Source organism: Neodiprion lecontei, chromosome 4 (genome assembly GCF_021901455.1).
Source record: "Neodiprion lecontei isolate iyNeoLeco1 chromosome 4, iyNeoLeco1.1, whole genome shotgun sequence".
NCBI lineage: Eukaryota > Metazoa > Arthropoda > Insecta > Hymenoptera > Diprionidae > Neodiprion > Neodiprion lecontei.
In genome coordinates, this window is record NC_060263.1 from 21419610 (window position 1) to 21433855 (window position 14246).

Sequence of the window (14246 nt, forward strand, 5' to 3'; positions counted from 1 at the left end):
ATTATGTATGGACTTTATAAATTGCGCGTGATAAGATAATTCGTTTTCTTGCTACAGCAGAGTAAGAAAAGTCTAGTTTTTTCAATGATGTGTTTTTAGTGTAGTACTATTTTATTTTTTCGTTTCATTCGCTTAAAAATCGATTAGAAATTGTATAATGGATGTGACTTTTTCATACTTCAAATAAACTCATATCGAATGTGATCAATTGATTTCTGTAAATATATATATTATACATGGAAATCAATTAATCGAGTTATGTATAACTTATTAAATTAAATATACACGTGTAATTACCGGTTTTTGAAGATTTGAAAAATATTCGAGAAAATTTCAAAATGTACGAAATCTTGAAACAAAAATAAAAAAAAAAAAAAAGCGCGCCAACTACGGCACTTAGCCAGATATTATCACCTCGTGTGGCGTGATTGGTAACCGTATACGTATCTCTTTCTCTCTCTCTCTCCCCGCGTTCTCGTTTTTTCGTCTCTCTCAATAGGTCAGGTATTGCGCGGTTGTACAACGGCGGTAATTTTCATAAAACGTACGTAAATTTATTCAGCGAACGAGGGCAGAGCTTTCCGCTATCCGCATGCCGCAGGGACGGGCCGCACCGCAACCTCCGCTTCCTTTATAAAACGTTTTATTTTTTCCACCTCAAATTTCTCCTCCTCATTAACGAAGGAGAAAACAGAACGAAAGAAAAAACAATTTTTTTATTACTTACGTTATCTCATCAAAAACCCTGCGGCGGTGTTATTGTTCTTTAGCCAGGCTTGAAACTTGTCGAGAGCTTTTTCACAGGATAGCAAAAAAAAAGGATTTTGGTGGAGATACCGAGAAATGAGAAAAAACATTTTCACAATATCGATTTTTAGAAATGTAAAATTATATCTTATACAATTTTTCAAGTATGGAAAGTCCGCAATATCGAAAAGTCAAGACGTAGAAAGACCAAAATAAAAAATTGTCAGAATGAATGTAAGAATATATCCGAATTTCAACCATTTTATATTCTGGTTTTCTATAATTCATCTTTCTGCATATTGACTTTTCTACACTTGGACTTTTCGACATTGAAAAAATTCTGTTGCATATATTTTCGCGTCTTTGAAAATTCGACACTGTGACTCTTTTACTAACCAACTGATCCTTCTATATATTTACCCCCACTCACAAAATGAAATATATCATCATCAATATATCAATTTTTTCCTCTTTCTCTCGTCTCTCTCTCTCTCTCGATCTTCCACCCACCCCTTTCTCCGCTCTATGCGTTCGCATAATGCGGCCCTGTTCAGCCGGCTTCTTATTCCTCGTTCTCGTTCCCATTCTCATTTTCTTACCGCAGGTTTTCTCCTCCTCGTCTTCTCGGCAGCCAGTGGTCGTAACAGATTGAAGGCCATAAAAATATTGTAATTTTCCAGCGAGACCGAGAGCAGCCTGCTTTCTCTCCCTCTCTCTCTTTCTCTCTTTCTCTTTCAGCCCCTCTTTTTTCCTCCAACCATCCCCCTCGACGATAGGGCTGGCTGAATTATGTATCGCAGTTGAATTATTAAAAGCTGTTTATTTATCGCCTTAACTCTCATTATGCTATCCCTCCCCTCCTTTTCCTCGCCCTGTTTTCCTCCTCATTCCCATAGCTCCGGAGGTATTTCGCCTCTTCTTCTTTATCGTTTCAACCATTTTTCCCTCAGCTGTATTCTTGTAAAATTGTATTATCGCGCAGCCAGCGAGACGGCCGGTTTTATATCTAGGTATAGGGTGAAAAAGAAATTGATAATTCAGCTTAAATCGCATGTTTTTCCTGCAGCTCCGGCTGCTGCTGCTCTTCTTGAGCCAAGATGAAAACTTAAATTATGCGCCCATGGTGCTTCATAGGTACACGCTCCTATCGGTTCAAACTGCGAATCTTATTCCCATCCACTTTTTTCGCCGCACCATTTTCGCTTTTCGTTTTATACCCTCATATCGATTGCAGATTTTCTTTTTTCTTCTTCTCAACTATTAAAACGGTGTGCAAAAAATCACGCTAATACAACCAGAAAAAATGTCTTTTATAATTTCAATATATGAACGTGTTGGAATGTTGTCCCAGCTCGAAACAAAAATTTATCGGATTGAAAGAAAATTTTCTTGCTTATGCCAAGTAATTTAGATTCATATTGAAACGAAATTTTCTTGTTTTTCAATTCCTTCGGTATATCGTCAGTTGTGCAGTATGTAAAAAAAAGTAAAAATTTCACATCGTGAGTTGAAGAAAAAAAAATGTCACGATACTTTGATTAGTTTTGAGTGACCCGTATAGTGTTAAATAAATTATTTTAACCGCAGCAAACCGTAATATCTACTATTGTTCGAAATATAAAGCAATGGTATATACATGAATATAAAGAACAAATTTTCTAACTACATTTATGAAATTTTTACAATTTCACGCGACATTCACTAATGAGAATCACATATTTATCTGATTTCAGAGTCCCAAGCCAGCTGGGAAGAATGGTGGACCTACGACGGAATATCAGGTATGTCATGGTAGAACAATAAAAAAAAACAAAAAAAAAACCGGAACGGAAACGCGAACAATATCATTAAAAAGAAAAAAAAAAAAAAAATGCGAGCAACCCAAATAAAAAGCAACAACTGAAATTGAAAGAAAGAATTTTTCAACCCTGCAAAGGGTGGCTGTATATACACGTGTATACATGTATACATGATACATATACACAAAGTACTATTACATTACCACGCGCGTTTATTACATTGCCGAATGAGGAAAAAGTGAAAAGAATAGAAAGGGGGAGGAGAGGGGCAACATTTTTCCGTCGAAAATTTCTTAATTTTCTTAATTTAAACTTACGATCCTCCCCCACATCGTCCTACTCGTATATTGTACATATATAATATATACATATACATATACATACACATGTACCGGAGAATTTTTTAATCTCCGTCATGTACAAATGTTCCTTTCTCTCTCTCGGTGTTTTCTTCTCTTTTGTTTCTACCTTCTTCTTCTTCTTCTTCTTCTTCTTCTTCTTCTTCTTCTTCTTCTTCTTTTTTCCGCTTCTTCCTTCCTTCCGTATACATTTATACCTATATGTATATACACATTCGCATGTACGTATAGATATATTTTGACCATCTTACCCGATCGTCCCCTCCTCTCCGCGGCTCCCTCATTTTTCTCCCTTGGTTTATTAAAACTGGGAGGAGGGTGGGGTGTGGAACCCTGCCTCGTCAGGCGCGAAACGCGTTCCTTCGGGAAGAAGTAGGCAGCGGATCGTCGGGGGTGAATTTTGAGTTAGGGGGTGTAACGGCTGGCGCCGCCTGCACTCGTTCTCTTCCGCCGGCGCGGATTATACATGATATGCGGCGTGTATGTGCAATATACATGCACGTACCTACCTACCTACGTACCTACTATACGTACCTCGTAACCTTAAAAAGCAGAAGTTGTGTCGGCCGGCTGGTCGCTGTGTATACACATATACATATGTATATATATAAATATATATATATATATATATATATATATATATCAGCTCTGCAGTCAGTTTCGGTTCACCCAGGCCAAACTCCCTGCCCTGCCACCCTCCGCCCTCCTGACTACGTCGTAAAAAATACCTACACGGAAGGTTGCGGAAAACTACCGCCGCTCTCCCGCCTTTTTCACCCCGAGCCCGATCGCCGCGGATCGGTCGTAACTTATTATGCGTTCAACGTTATGTCTTTCCTGCTTGTATTCGTATGGGGCATTCCACGACGAATCGACCAGCGTCTGATCCTCGACCTCGTGGATTTTGACAGTGATTTTTTATATTGTTATCGCAACTTTAAAAAGTACTGTATTTTTTTTTTCCACAATTTTCTTGAGTTTACTTCTTGTTTCACTTAGGATTTTAGAAACGTCAACGCGTCTTTGGACATGATTTAGAAATCGATAAGGAAATGAAAAATCTTGTTTCAGTTATCGAAATTTTTAAGCTTAGACCCAGAGTGGGCCGGCGTTCGCTTCAACTCTTTTTTTTCAGCTTTTTAAGGAAAAACAATTGAAAACAACACGCAAATAGAAATGACTTCAAACCTTGGGCTAAGTATGAATATGTTTGAACGGCAACCTAATTAATCTGATTTTTTTTTTTTTCATTTTTTCTACATTCAAAAGCTCAAAAAAAGTAGAAGCGAATGCTAGCTGATTCTGGGTACAGGTTTAAAATTTTGATAACTGCCACAAGATTTTTGAGAATTTTTTTTCATATTTTTGAATTACGTCCAAAGACGTGTTGGTTTTCGGTAAAACAAAGTTACTTGAAAAAGTTGGAAAAATATTTTCGTACTCTTTTGAGCTGGAACAACGATATAAAAAATTGGGTAACAAATCCAAAAGGTCGAGGGTCAGATCCTGGTCGATTTCGCGTGAAATGCCCCGTAAACTCAAGCAAGTGCAATACACATGTATACGTGCGTACGCGTACATGTTCGTATGTTTGTGCAACGTTATTATGCTACTCGATTCTTCTTATGGTCCAAAACACGTTACAATCTCACGTGTCATTGATTTTTTCCTTCTACTTTCTCACTGCCATTGTAGTTTTATATGCCACAAAGTTTTACCTCGCCATTGCAACTGATCGGCCCCTCAGTTTTTTTTTTTTTTTTTTTTATTTATTATTTTTTCCATAAGACACATATGTATAAAGCAATTGTATTATTGTACAAGTATCATTATGTTACAGGCATTTAGGAGAAGGGGGAAAAATGGCGAAAAATTGTGTGTTGAAGAAATAATTAATGCATGTACCTACATGTATAGTGTGTGTCAGAAGCGAGGGCAAACAAAATTCACTGGGTATATAAATCCCGGTTTGCGCATTCTTTTCTTCTTCAAATTTTGATTTTTTTTTTTTTTTCTTTTTCTCTTTTTTTTGTGAGCAGCGAGGGCGTAAGGGTGTCTCATTAATCTCGTATCATCTGGTAAAACACTGATAACGAGTAAGCGAGCGCACGAGCACAAAATCCAGCTACACTGGGCATCCGATCCCGAGCGAGCTTTAGATTTTATGATTTTGACAATTCGACGATTGCTCTTCATGTGTGTTGTTATACACAACCTGTAGGAAAATATTGTTTAGAAAAATTTATATAGAAAAATATTCTGTAGAAAAATATTTTGTAGGAGAATCTTCCGGCAGAACAATTCTCGTGTATAATAAATCATGCAGAATTATTCTGATGCGAATCTCGAATTCCTTTGTGCAAAAAAAAAATTTCCAGTAGAAACGAGTCTATTATACAGAAAATATTATTCTCTAGAACATTTGCTTTGTGGAACTGATTTCCGTAGAATCGAACCGGATATATCTTGAAATATGTAACATATGTCTACATATTCACACACACGCGCAAAGTTATATGTAGATAATCGTATTCATTGCGAGTTACTCAAAGGTCTGCAGAGCCAGGAAGCAGATTGATATATTCGCGTTGCCTTATGCAACGGGGTCGCGCGTGAGCTGAAAGTGATTCGTCGTCACGCGTCGTACGGACGAGTTTTTTTTTTTTTTTTTTTGCTATTTTTTAAAACTTTTTTTACATGCATACATTCGTATAATCGTAAGAGAATTGCTGTGATACGAGATTTTTTTGCGAAATGAAGCAAACGTACGAAAACAATCCTTGATGAAAGAAAAAATTGAAACAAAAATTTGACTTTGGGAATATTTATTTATCGTAATTAATCGCTAACCATTTTTGATCTTTGATTTTTCACTTCCTCGTTGAAACTGGAACGACGAAGACTTTTTGGTTTAATTTTCTTTTCTTTGTTAATTGAACAGCAGTACCGGTAATGTGATTTTTTCGTCGTTAGTATTTTTGCTGTTTCTCGTTTGACGTTGCTTGCAATGTCGGATGCCCTCTAGGCTGGAGATCAGAGGTTACACCGCCTCTAGCTTTCATGGCATAAAAGTGCACAGTTAGAGAAACCGAGGGCTGCACGGTTCGACGCATTTGCATGTTTATATTCGGCCTGGCCTCGTCGGCTGCCTTTATATTACCTTACGTAGGTACATATTAAGCCTTACCGTACAGAGCCACTTGACTTCTTGACTTTCCTCGAACCACGAAGTCTCGCGAATTATTATACGTGCCACGAACGAGGCGCACGCATCGTCGCTATAACTATAATAATATAACTGTTGTTATTAGTTCATGCGGGGATTGGCTGAATTTAATCCATCGGAAAACAGACTTTCGAGATTTTCAGAGGGTGGGCAAAAGAATATTAAGAGAAACGGAAGAAATGAGTTTCCAATATTTTCTAATAAATAGATTTGAAAATATTATATGCCCGGTTTGCGAGAAATATAAGAAACAAGCGGCTTTAGGCTGGCCGTGACCTCCGAGTTCGAAGAAAAAAAACCGAAATATCAAATTCGAATTTCGAACTACAAATTTAGATTCGTGATTAACGATTTAAAAGCCCTCACGTACCATATTACATGAAAGTATGATGATTTTTTCTATATTCAATTACTATTACGGATCCATCTTTACAAATTTTGCAAGTCTGAACTTGGAATTGCCATCGGTGACCCAAAAAACCTCCACCTACTAATTTATGCCAAAATTCGAATAATTTCAGATTTATTTTCCACCACATTGAATTTCGCAAATCTGATCGTAGATTCGTGATCGGCCGTTTATCAAACTTTCGAGTACGAACTTTTCATCAAAATTCAAATGTTTTTAGCTTTTTCAGTATATTGAATACGTCGAATTTAAATTTCTCAAATCTAACTTTAGATTCGTGATTAGCGACCCAAAAAATTTGACTGTACCAATTTTTATCCGAATTCATTCATCTGTTCTCTAGAATTCATTATTTTTCTTTTATTTTTTGGAATTTTGTTATGTAAATAATTTGAATAGTATTGAACAGGTCAAAGCCAAAATCCAATCAGTTCCAAGTTTAAAAAATTCGCGACGGCTGAGGCTGAAATTATTGAAGTTCGAAGACTCGCTCTCAAGATATCGTCGGACAAAAAAATTAATCAAACACATGCGTACATACATACCTATATGCACATACATAATTGCCAACTGATCACTTTGGTTGTGACATCTGGTGGTCGAAAAAGAAACCAGTTTTAGTCAGAATTTAAGTAAATTATTAAAGCACAAAAGTCATTTAAATAAAATGGAAAGGCAGATAAAATTTCTTCTCAATACCATGAAAGTTAAACAAGTGAGCACTGATTGTAAATAAACTGATGAACATTTCGGTGCACGTAATATTCAGCCATGCTTTTCCAGCTCCACCACTATGACCATTCCCAATCCTGGCTGCTTGCCAGGATGACCAATGACTAACCGTCATGAATTTGAGCTGAATAATTTTTACAGTCGATCGTGTCGAGCAAAACTCCCAGCGAGAACTGTCAAAATTTTTGAGGTTACGTTGACGACGGTTGGTTGCCCTGGTAAACAGCCGCTCTCGGATTGTAGCGCGTGCGCATTAAATTTTAGCAGACGACGGACCGCGCAGTCGTTAGGAATTCACTTTGTATAGAAGTAGAGGGGATGCAAAGAAAAAAGGATGGTAAAATAAATGAAATAGACGAAATAGAGAATAATTGAACCGTCAGACCGTAGTTGCGGTACTTTTAGAAAATTGCGGTGCGAACTAGCCCCAGTTAGGAGAAAACGGAGTGGAGGGAGGCTGCGGCAACCGTTGCGCGGGTACCTACAACAACTTCATGGTTGTAAATTTGTTAATTAACTAAGATAATTGCTCGTGTTGCTCGTAATACACCCAATCCCGGACAGTATAAACACGCTGTTACAACCGACGCGACGCGACTCGACGGGCTGAGAGAAAGGTTTGCCGGTTTTAGCCGCAGCAACGGTTACGAACTGACTTCGAGTCCGATCAAAGGATTAACGAAGCTTGTCTACATTTCGGTAAATTTTGTTTGACTTTTTTTTTTAAATAAGGGTGGTGGTAAAAATATCGAAAGTTCAGAAAATGCAAGAGTGGGAATATGGAATTTTGAACAAACCCGAAATTGTTAAAAATTTATAGGTGTATTTTTATGTGCAGAAAATTTAGAAATGGAAAAGCTGAAAGCTGAAATATTCGTCGGAATTTAATGAATAAGAGTGTAGCAGAATTCTTTTCTATAACGTCTCAATTTTCTGCATTCCAAAAAGTCTGTAAAGCAAATGTTTCGCATGCACGCAAATTCGATAACGTGACACTTATATTTCCCGTATTTTACTATACATTATGATACCCAGCTTTTATTTATTCGTCTTTATTTCTAGTTGCTTATAATACTTATCTGTATGCTATTATAAACATTGGGTGTGAAGCTGAGGAAATGAATTATTCACAACATCTTATTCAAAGGTTGATGAATAAAAAATTAATTCAAGGTGCACGTACCTAATAGGTATTATAATAATAATAATATAATATACATTTTCACAACTAGTTTAATATACAGAAAGATAGAGGAATACGAAGCAAAGAACTATACATTATATAAAATAAAAACCGAAAGTCCTGCGGGCTTCTGTTTTTATGATTATTTCTTTCAAAATATTACTTTTTCACTGCACTGTAATACAAATATCGAAGGATTTCAGTAAACAAGAATTGAAAATGACATGACATTGAAATTCAAGTCGATAGCACATCTTTCTTCTTGACTATTTAAAAAAAAAAAAGAAACAAATTATTTTTTAAAATCGAAAACTCTCAGACTATTTTAAATACATACAAAATTTAAAAACAAAAATATCGACTTTCGGTATCATTATAAAAATGTCGAAAGGAAGCATTTTTCGGTACGTTGGCTTCCCGCACACTCGATGCATTTTGGTGTCCGGTTGCAGTAATTTTTGGTAAGCCCATACCTTTGACGTTTTGTGCATTGTGGGATTTCCCTCATGACTCGGGGTAAATCGATCACTACCACGGTGTGCATAAGTAGTTTGATGTTATAAATTTCTTTGTTGTTTTCTCGGGGTTCTAGATCCATGCAGATTATATGTAATTTTTTTTTTTTTTTCCTTTTCTTGGATCTTGACCTGTTCCCCGTTAATGGCTTTTAGCGTGCAGTCGTCTTTAGCTATTTGATCTAGTAGTTCTGTTACACCCGTTACATTAATCGGGGATGGTTTTGGCTCGTTTTCGTTCTGCCAATCGGTTTCTATGTCGTCTACATGGGGTGGATTTTGAAAGTAAGCTATTATTTGTTTCGACAGTAGTATTACTCAGCCATAGTAGTCGCGTTCACCCTTGGTTGTTCGAGATTTCCGTTGTCATCCTTTGGGCTTCCGAGTCGCTTCTTGGTGTTAGTCACCTTTTGGGACTCACTGTTGTTATTCCACTGTGTAGGCGGTGCTGCGGTGTTCGCAACATTGTTGTTGTTGAACTGGCTCGTTGAATATTTCTCGCCTTGTCTCTCATCTTCTGCTTGCGTTGTTGTTAAGTGTATTGTTTTTAGTGGGTTTTGCGATCGCAGCTAGGGAATGTTTGCATCGCGAATGGTAGTTTTCTGGCCATCGTCACCAGCGCGTGATCTTGTCTCGTTAATGTTTGGTTTTATTTGGTTATTAGTCCCGTTGTAACTGCTTGGTCCTACTTAGCCACCGCATACGGATGTCGCCGTGAAGTCACTTACCGTGTAAAAAGTGACCGGCATAAAACGGGCGTAAGCACGTCCGACTACGACGAGTGTCAACAAGGAATCGCTGTGATATTTGACATTGAAAAATTGCATGATTTTGGAGAGATTTCTTTCGTTTATTTGGAACCAATCTGGAGAATGTCCCGGTCGAATTTCGACGAATTCCAAAATAACGACGAGCCCGATTTTTATGTTCAGACGCGCTTATACCCCGTCGCGATATATCGTGACTTCTGCTTTCACCCTCCCTCCCCGCCTCTCCATAATTCGCCAGGGGTCGAATTCGGGCAATGCGATATTCGCGGTCGGATTTGGGGGTGTTAAAGGGTACGTGGAATCGGAGCTTCAGCCGGTGGTGCAGTAGGCGGATTTGTCCGGCGGTCACTGCAGTATACGATCGGCACGCGGGGATGTCCAGGTGTCGATTTTGGGGGTAAGAACGGCGAGGAAGGGGAAGGAAATTCGCAGCATATCGATGCCGATGTGGTGTACCCCTAAACTTGCGGACGGGAATTCCCGTCCAACGTGTTTGCGGGGCGGATTCCGGGGAACGGAAGGGGGAGATTCGTTCGCATCCCTGGATATACATATAGAGGGGGGATGAAAAGACGAAGAGAGGGGGAAAGAGAGAAAGACAGAGAGAGAGAGAGAGAGAACATATTCCATGCATACATGCATACCAAAACGAGGAGGAGGTAGAAGGAGAGACGGTGACCACCGTTCAACACCTGCCATCCACCCTGTCGCGTAACTACGTTACATGCATACGTAGGTGTACGTATAGACACACAGATGTATACATGGCGTCAAGCGAAGGCTGATACGGAATATAAACGATGGTTCGGTTTTCTTTCTATCTTTCTCACCTCCAAACATTATAATAATTTTGAAATAGCCACGAGCGAATAAATTTTTCGAAGCATTATTATACGTACCCAATCACTGTATGATGGAAAGAAATTTCGCTATCTAGACTTTTTCTTCCGTTTAGATTTGTATGAATACGAATTTGTCTTTTCTGAGAACTATTAAAATTAAATGGAAACGGAGGAAGGATACAAAATGGACGTATCGTAGAATCTTAAAACATTGTCCGTCTCATAATATAAATGCGTTTTGAAGAATTTCCGTTTGACAGAAATTTTTTTTCTTCCGTCTCACAGGTTTCTTTTGTGACCGGTTTAGTTTGATTATTGTTTGTTGACGGAAGAATCAAATCACCACAATAATTTAACACTCGTTTTAAGACAAGGTTCTTAAATATGATTCGCCTGAAATGAACGATGAGTTTGATGATTGGTTATGCTCTCGCGTTGAGAGGGAATCAGCTGCTGGATGAAAAAGGTGCCATTTACGTTTCGTTGATCTTGATAATTCGCGCTGCGGGCGGCTCTGCGTGTCCGGCGGTGACTGGATATGGTATAAACTGCTACGTTGTTCGTACTTTTTCTAAAAGTACGGAGTTTAATAAAATTGTCTGACAAAATTTACGCACGATTGCTCTGGCTGCGATAGCTGAATTATTGTCTCTGGCTAAATGAATGAAATTTCTTCTAATAATTGTGTTTATTTCCACACCTTCAACCTGTTATTTACAGTGTGGATTCATGGAGAGGTTTCAAAAGAAAAAAGTATAATTCACCAATGCCAAATAGGGCGCCAGTGGATATAATAAAAAATTGGTACGGAGACAGTTTAATAGGTTTGCAAGTCTGGTTTATTCACGTTGAAAGTAATTAATTAGGTTAATTCGCAATGTAAATTAAACACAATGATGAGGTTTATTCAAATCCAACTGAATCAAAGTTACAATTATTGAATATTATTGTGAAAATGGTATTATTCGATAAGGAGACAAGTACGAAATTTCATCAGGCTTATTTTAGAGGACTTGCCTTGATTTAGGATATTTTACGAACTGCTCTGATCGAAGGTTTTCGAAGAACCGCTATAATCAGATGACGCTTTCGAACTGCCCTGATTCTAATCAACGGAACGCTTTTAAGAAATTCGTTCGTCAGCGTGTTGTTTTCTAACGTGCTTTCTAATTGGTTCCTTCCATTTTTATGGAAGTTGAACCAATACGGAAGATTCTCACATATGTAGAGATAATATTCTGGGCCTTCTTATTCACCCTGAACTACCCCTGTCCTCTGGGACTAGCGTGTTAGGTTCGTTGCATCCACCTTTCCCACGGGTGCGGGTAAGAATTTCGGTACCTGCCTTGTATACATTTATATTAAATCTGGACATACTTCCAGAGTGTGTAGGAGCTGCCTAGGCAAGCATGTTGAAATCAGAAACTCATCATAACTATTCAGTCGTAGACAACGGTACAAACTTCTTGTGAGAAGTTAAGAACAATAAAAACGATGGTAAAACATGTAACAATTAGCAGTGGTGACTCCAAGTTGCTATGGGAAAATCCCAGCGCCAAGCAATTTGTCATCGTGCCTTGGAAAATGTGACGTTATTTTTGCAAGTTTTACCAGTAAATCTTGGAAGAATTGTACAGCATTAATTCAAAGAGATTTTACAGCGTCTGCTAGTCGCATCAATTTACTGAATCCATTTTTTACTAACCGTATGTATGGTATACATATGGGGAATGGACGGCAGATATTATATTTACATTGAATGTGACAATTAGTATTACGTATTTACACTTCTTCGTCTATCTAAGCTTAACCTTAACTTAGCTTCGATCTAACCTATCTTACAAGGAAAGTATCCCAGGTCGATCTCTCCGATTTCATTTCTTTTGTAACAATATGTTATAGTAGACCAAAAACTGAGCGACAGGTATTTTTTACCTACCATTAAACACTTTAAAGGGGTGAAACAACCCTCGAAAGTAAGGTAAGCATGTCAAGGAGCGATTTGGCGGGTTTTTTTATTTTTTATTTTTTTTTATTCTTATTGAGAAAATTACATTTTTCATTTCTCGTTATGAGAAAACTTTTCCAGTTGGATCGGTTGAAAAATATTATGTTCTTGCGGGTGAAACCGCTAAATCGCCCCTTGACATGCCTCACTTCGGAGGGTAGTTTTACCCCCTTAAAGTGTTTAATGGCAGATAAAAAAAAAAAAATTCATGTCACTTGGTTTTCAGTCTACTGTAACATATTACAAAAGAAATCAAATCGGAAATATCGACCTGGAATACCTTGCTTGTTACTCTTAGCTATACGCTCGGTAGTCCGGACGAATTCCAGTTACATATTCATGTTATAAACGCGGTTCGTTATACACTACCTGATGATAATTTGCAGCGCTAGCGAGAATCTACGTATCTGTGTGTAGCCATATATAATAATGAGCGCAGGCGAAGTTAACCCTGCCAAACTCAAATCTCGTGAAAAATCAATGGTCAGCATGGAATTTAAACTACGAAGCTCGGTGAGTATCGAATTTAGTCGAAAATTTTCGTCGATGAATTTACTATTCCCCCTGGGAATCTTTGTAATACAATCTCTCGACTTGTGTTGTATTTTGCTACACTCCTGGTCGTTATGGGGAACTTACATCAATATTTTGATGGAGGAAATATTAATTCGCTAGTTCGTTATTCCTATTTCTTTAGTAGCCTTCACTACTTTCATTTTTACTACTTGCGGATTATAACCAGTGATGCGCATTTATTACTTTTTGCTCTGGTGAACTAATAAAACGTAGTATTCAAATAACGACTTTTCTTTATACCGTAAGAAATATTGCGAGAAATGTCCCTAAGATGTCAGCAATTATAGGACTTTTTTGAAACAATTTGTCTCTCCGTGTACCACTCGTTCTATGGTGTGGTCCTTCTGGTAGGCACGTGCACGTAAACCTGTTTGGGTCAAGTCTTCCCTTGATATTATTCGATTATAGGGTTAACGTAAACAAGAATGAGCGTTTCCCAAAAACGGGTAAGAGATAATAAAATATTTGGAGTGAAATATAAGAACGACTTGAAATGAAATTATAAACGTTGTTAAATATTTATACGTACATAAAAAGAGTCGCTAAACGATATATCAATCCATGAAATGTAGCAGATGATGCAAAATAAGTCTAATATTCAGGGACATCAGGCATCGAGGGTATGACACTTTTCTTTTCTTCTTCTCTTTTAAAATAAATTGTACATCAATTTTTGGCGTATCTTTATTCTTTTATACATTTCCTTTTCTTCTGTCCATATCTTCTATCTGGTCATGTATATGTAATATATATATATATGTATATATGCGATGCACAGTCATCCTCTGCACCGTTAAATTACGCCATTTAAATAATCTCATTTATTTCAATTCGTACGGTCAACACGCAGGGGTGGTTCGCGAATAGAACGAGCATCTACACCTACTCGTGTTGTACATCTATACGATATATATATATATTGTGTATAACATATAGCTGCGGCAGACCGAGATAAATGAACTTAACAGGGGTGCAAATTTCACCCTCAGCATGAGCTAGGCAAAAACCGTCGTCTCGTGTTCTCCAGATTACTATTTCTGCATATGTGGTATTAATTTCACCCCGTCTACCATTTTTCAG

The 14246-nt window shown here is 37.7% G+C and overlaps 1 protein-coding gene across 8 annotated transcripts in view; it reads left to right on the forward strand.

The window, feature by feature from the left end:
* LOC107226539 (carbonic anhydrase-related protein 10) overlaps nt 1–14246 on the forward strand; it is a 93193-nt gene that overhangs the window by 39675 nt on the left and 39272 nt on the right. For all 8 annotated transcript variants that reach the window (XM_046739126.1, XM_046739127.1, XM_046739124.1 and 5 more), the window contains one exon: nt 2481–2528. In XM_046739126.1, coding sequence (XP_046595082.1) covers nt 2481–2528 — 48 coding nt within the window. The remainder of the gene's footprint in view (nt 1–2480; nt 2529–14246) is intronic.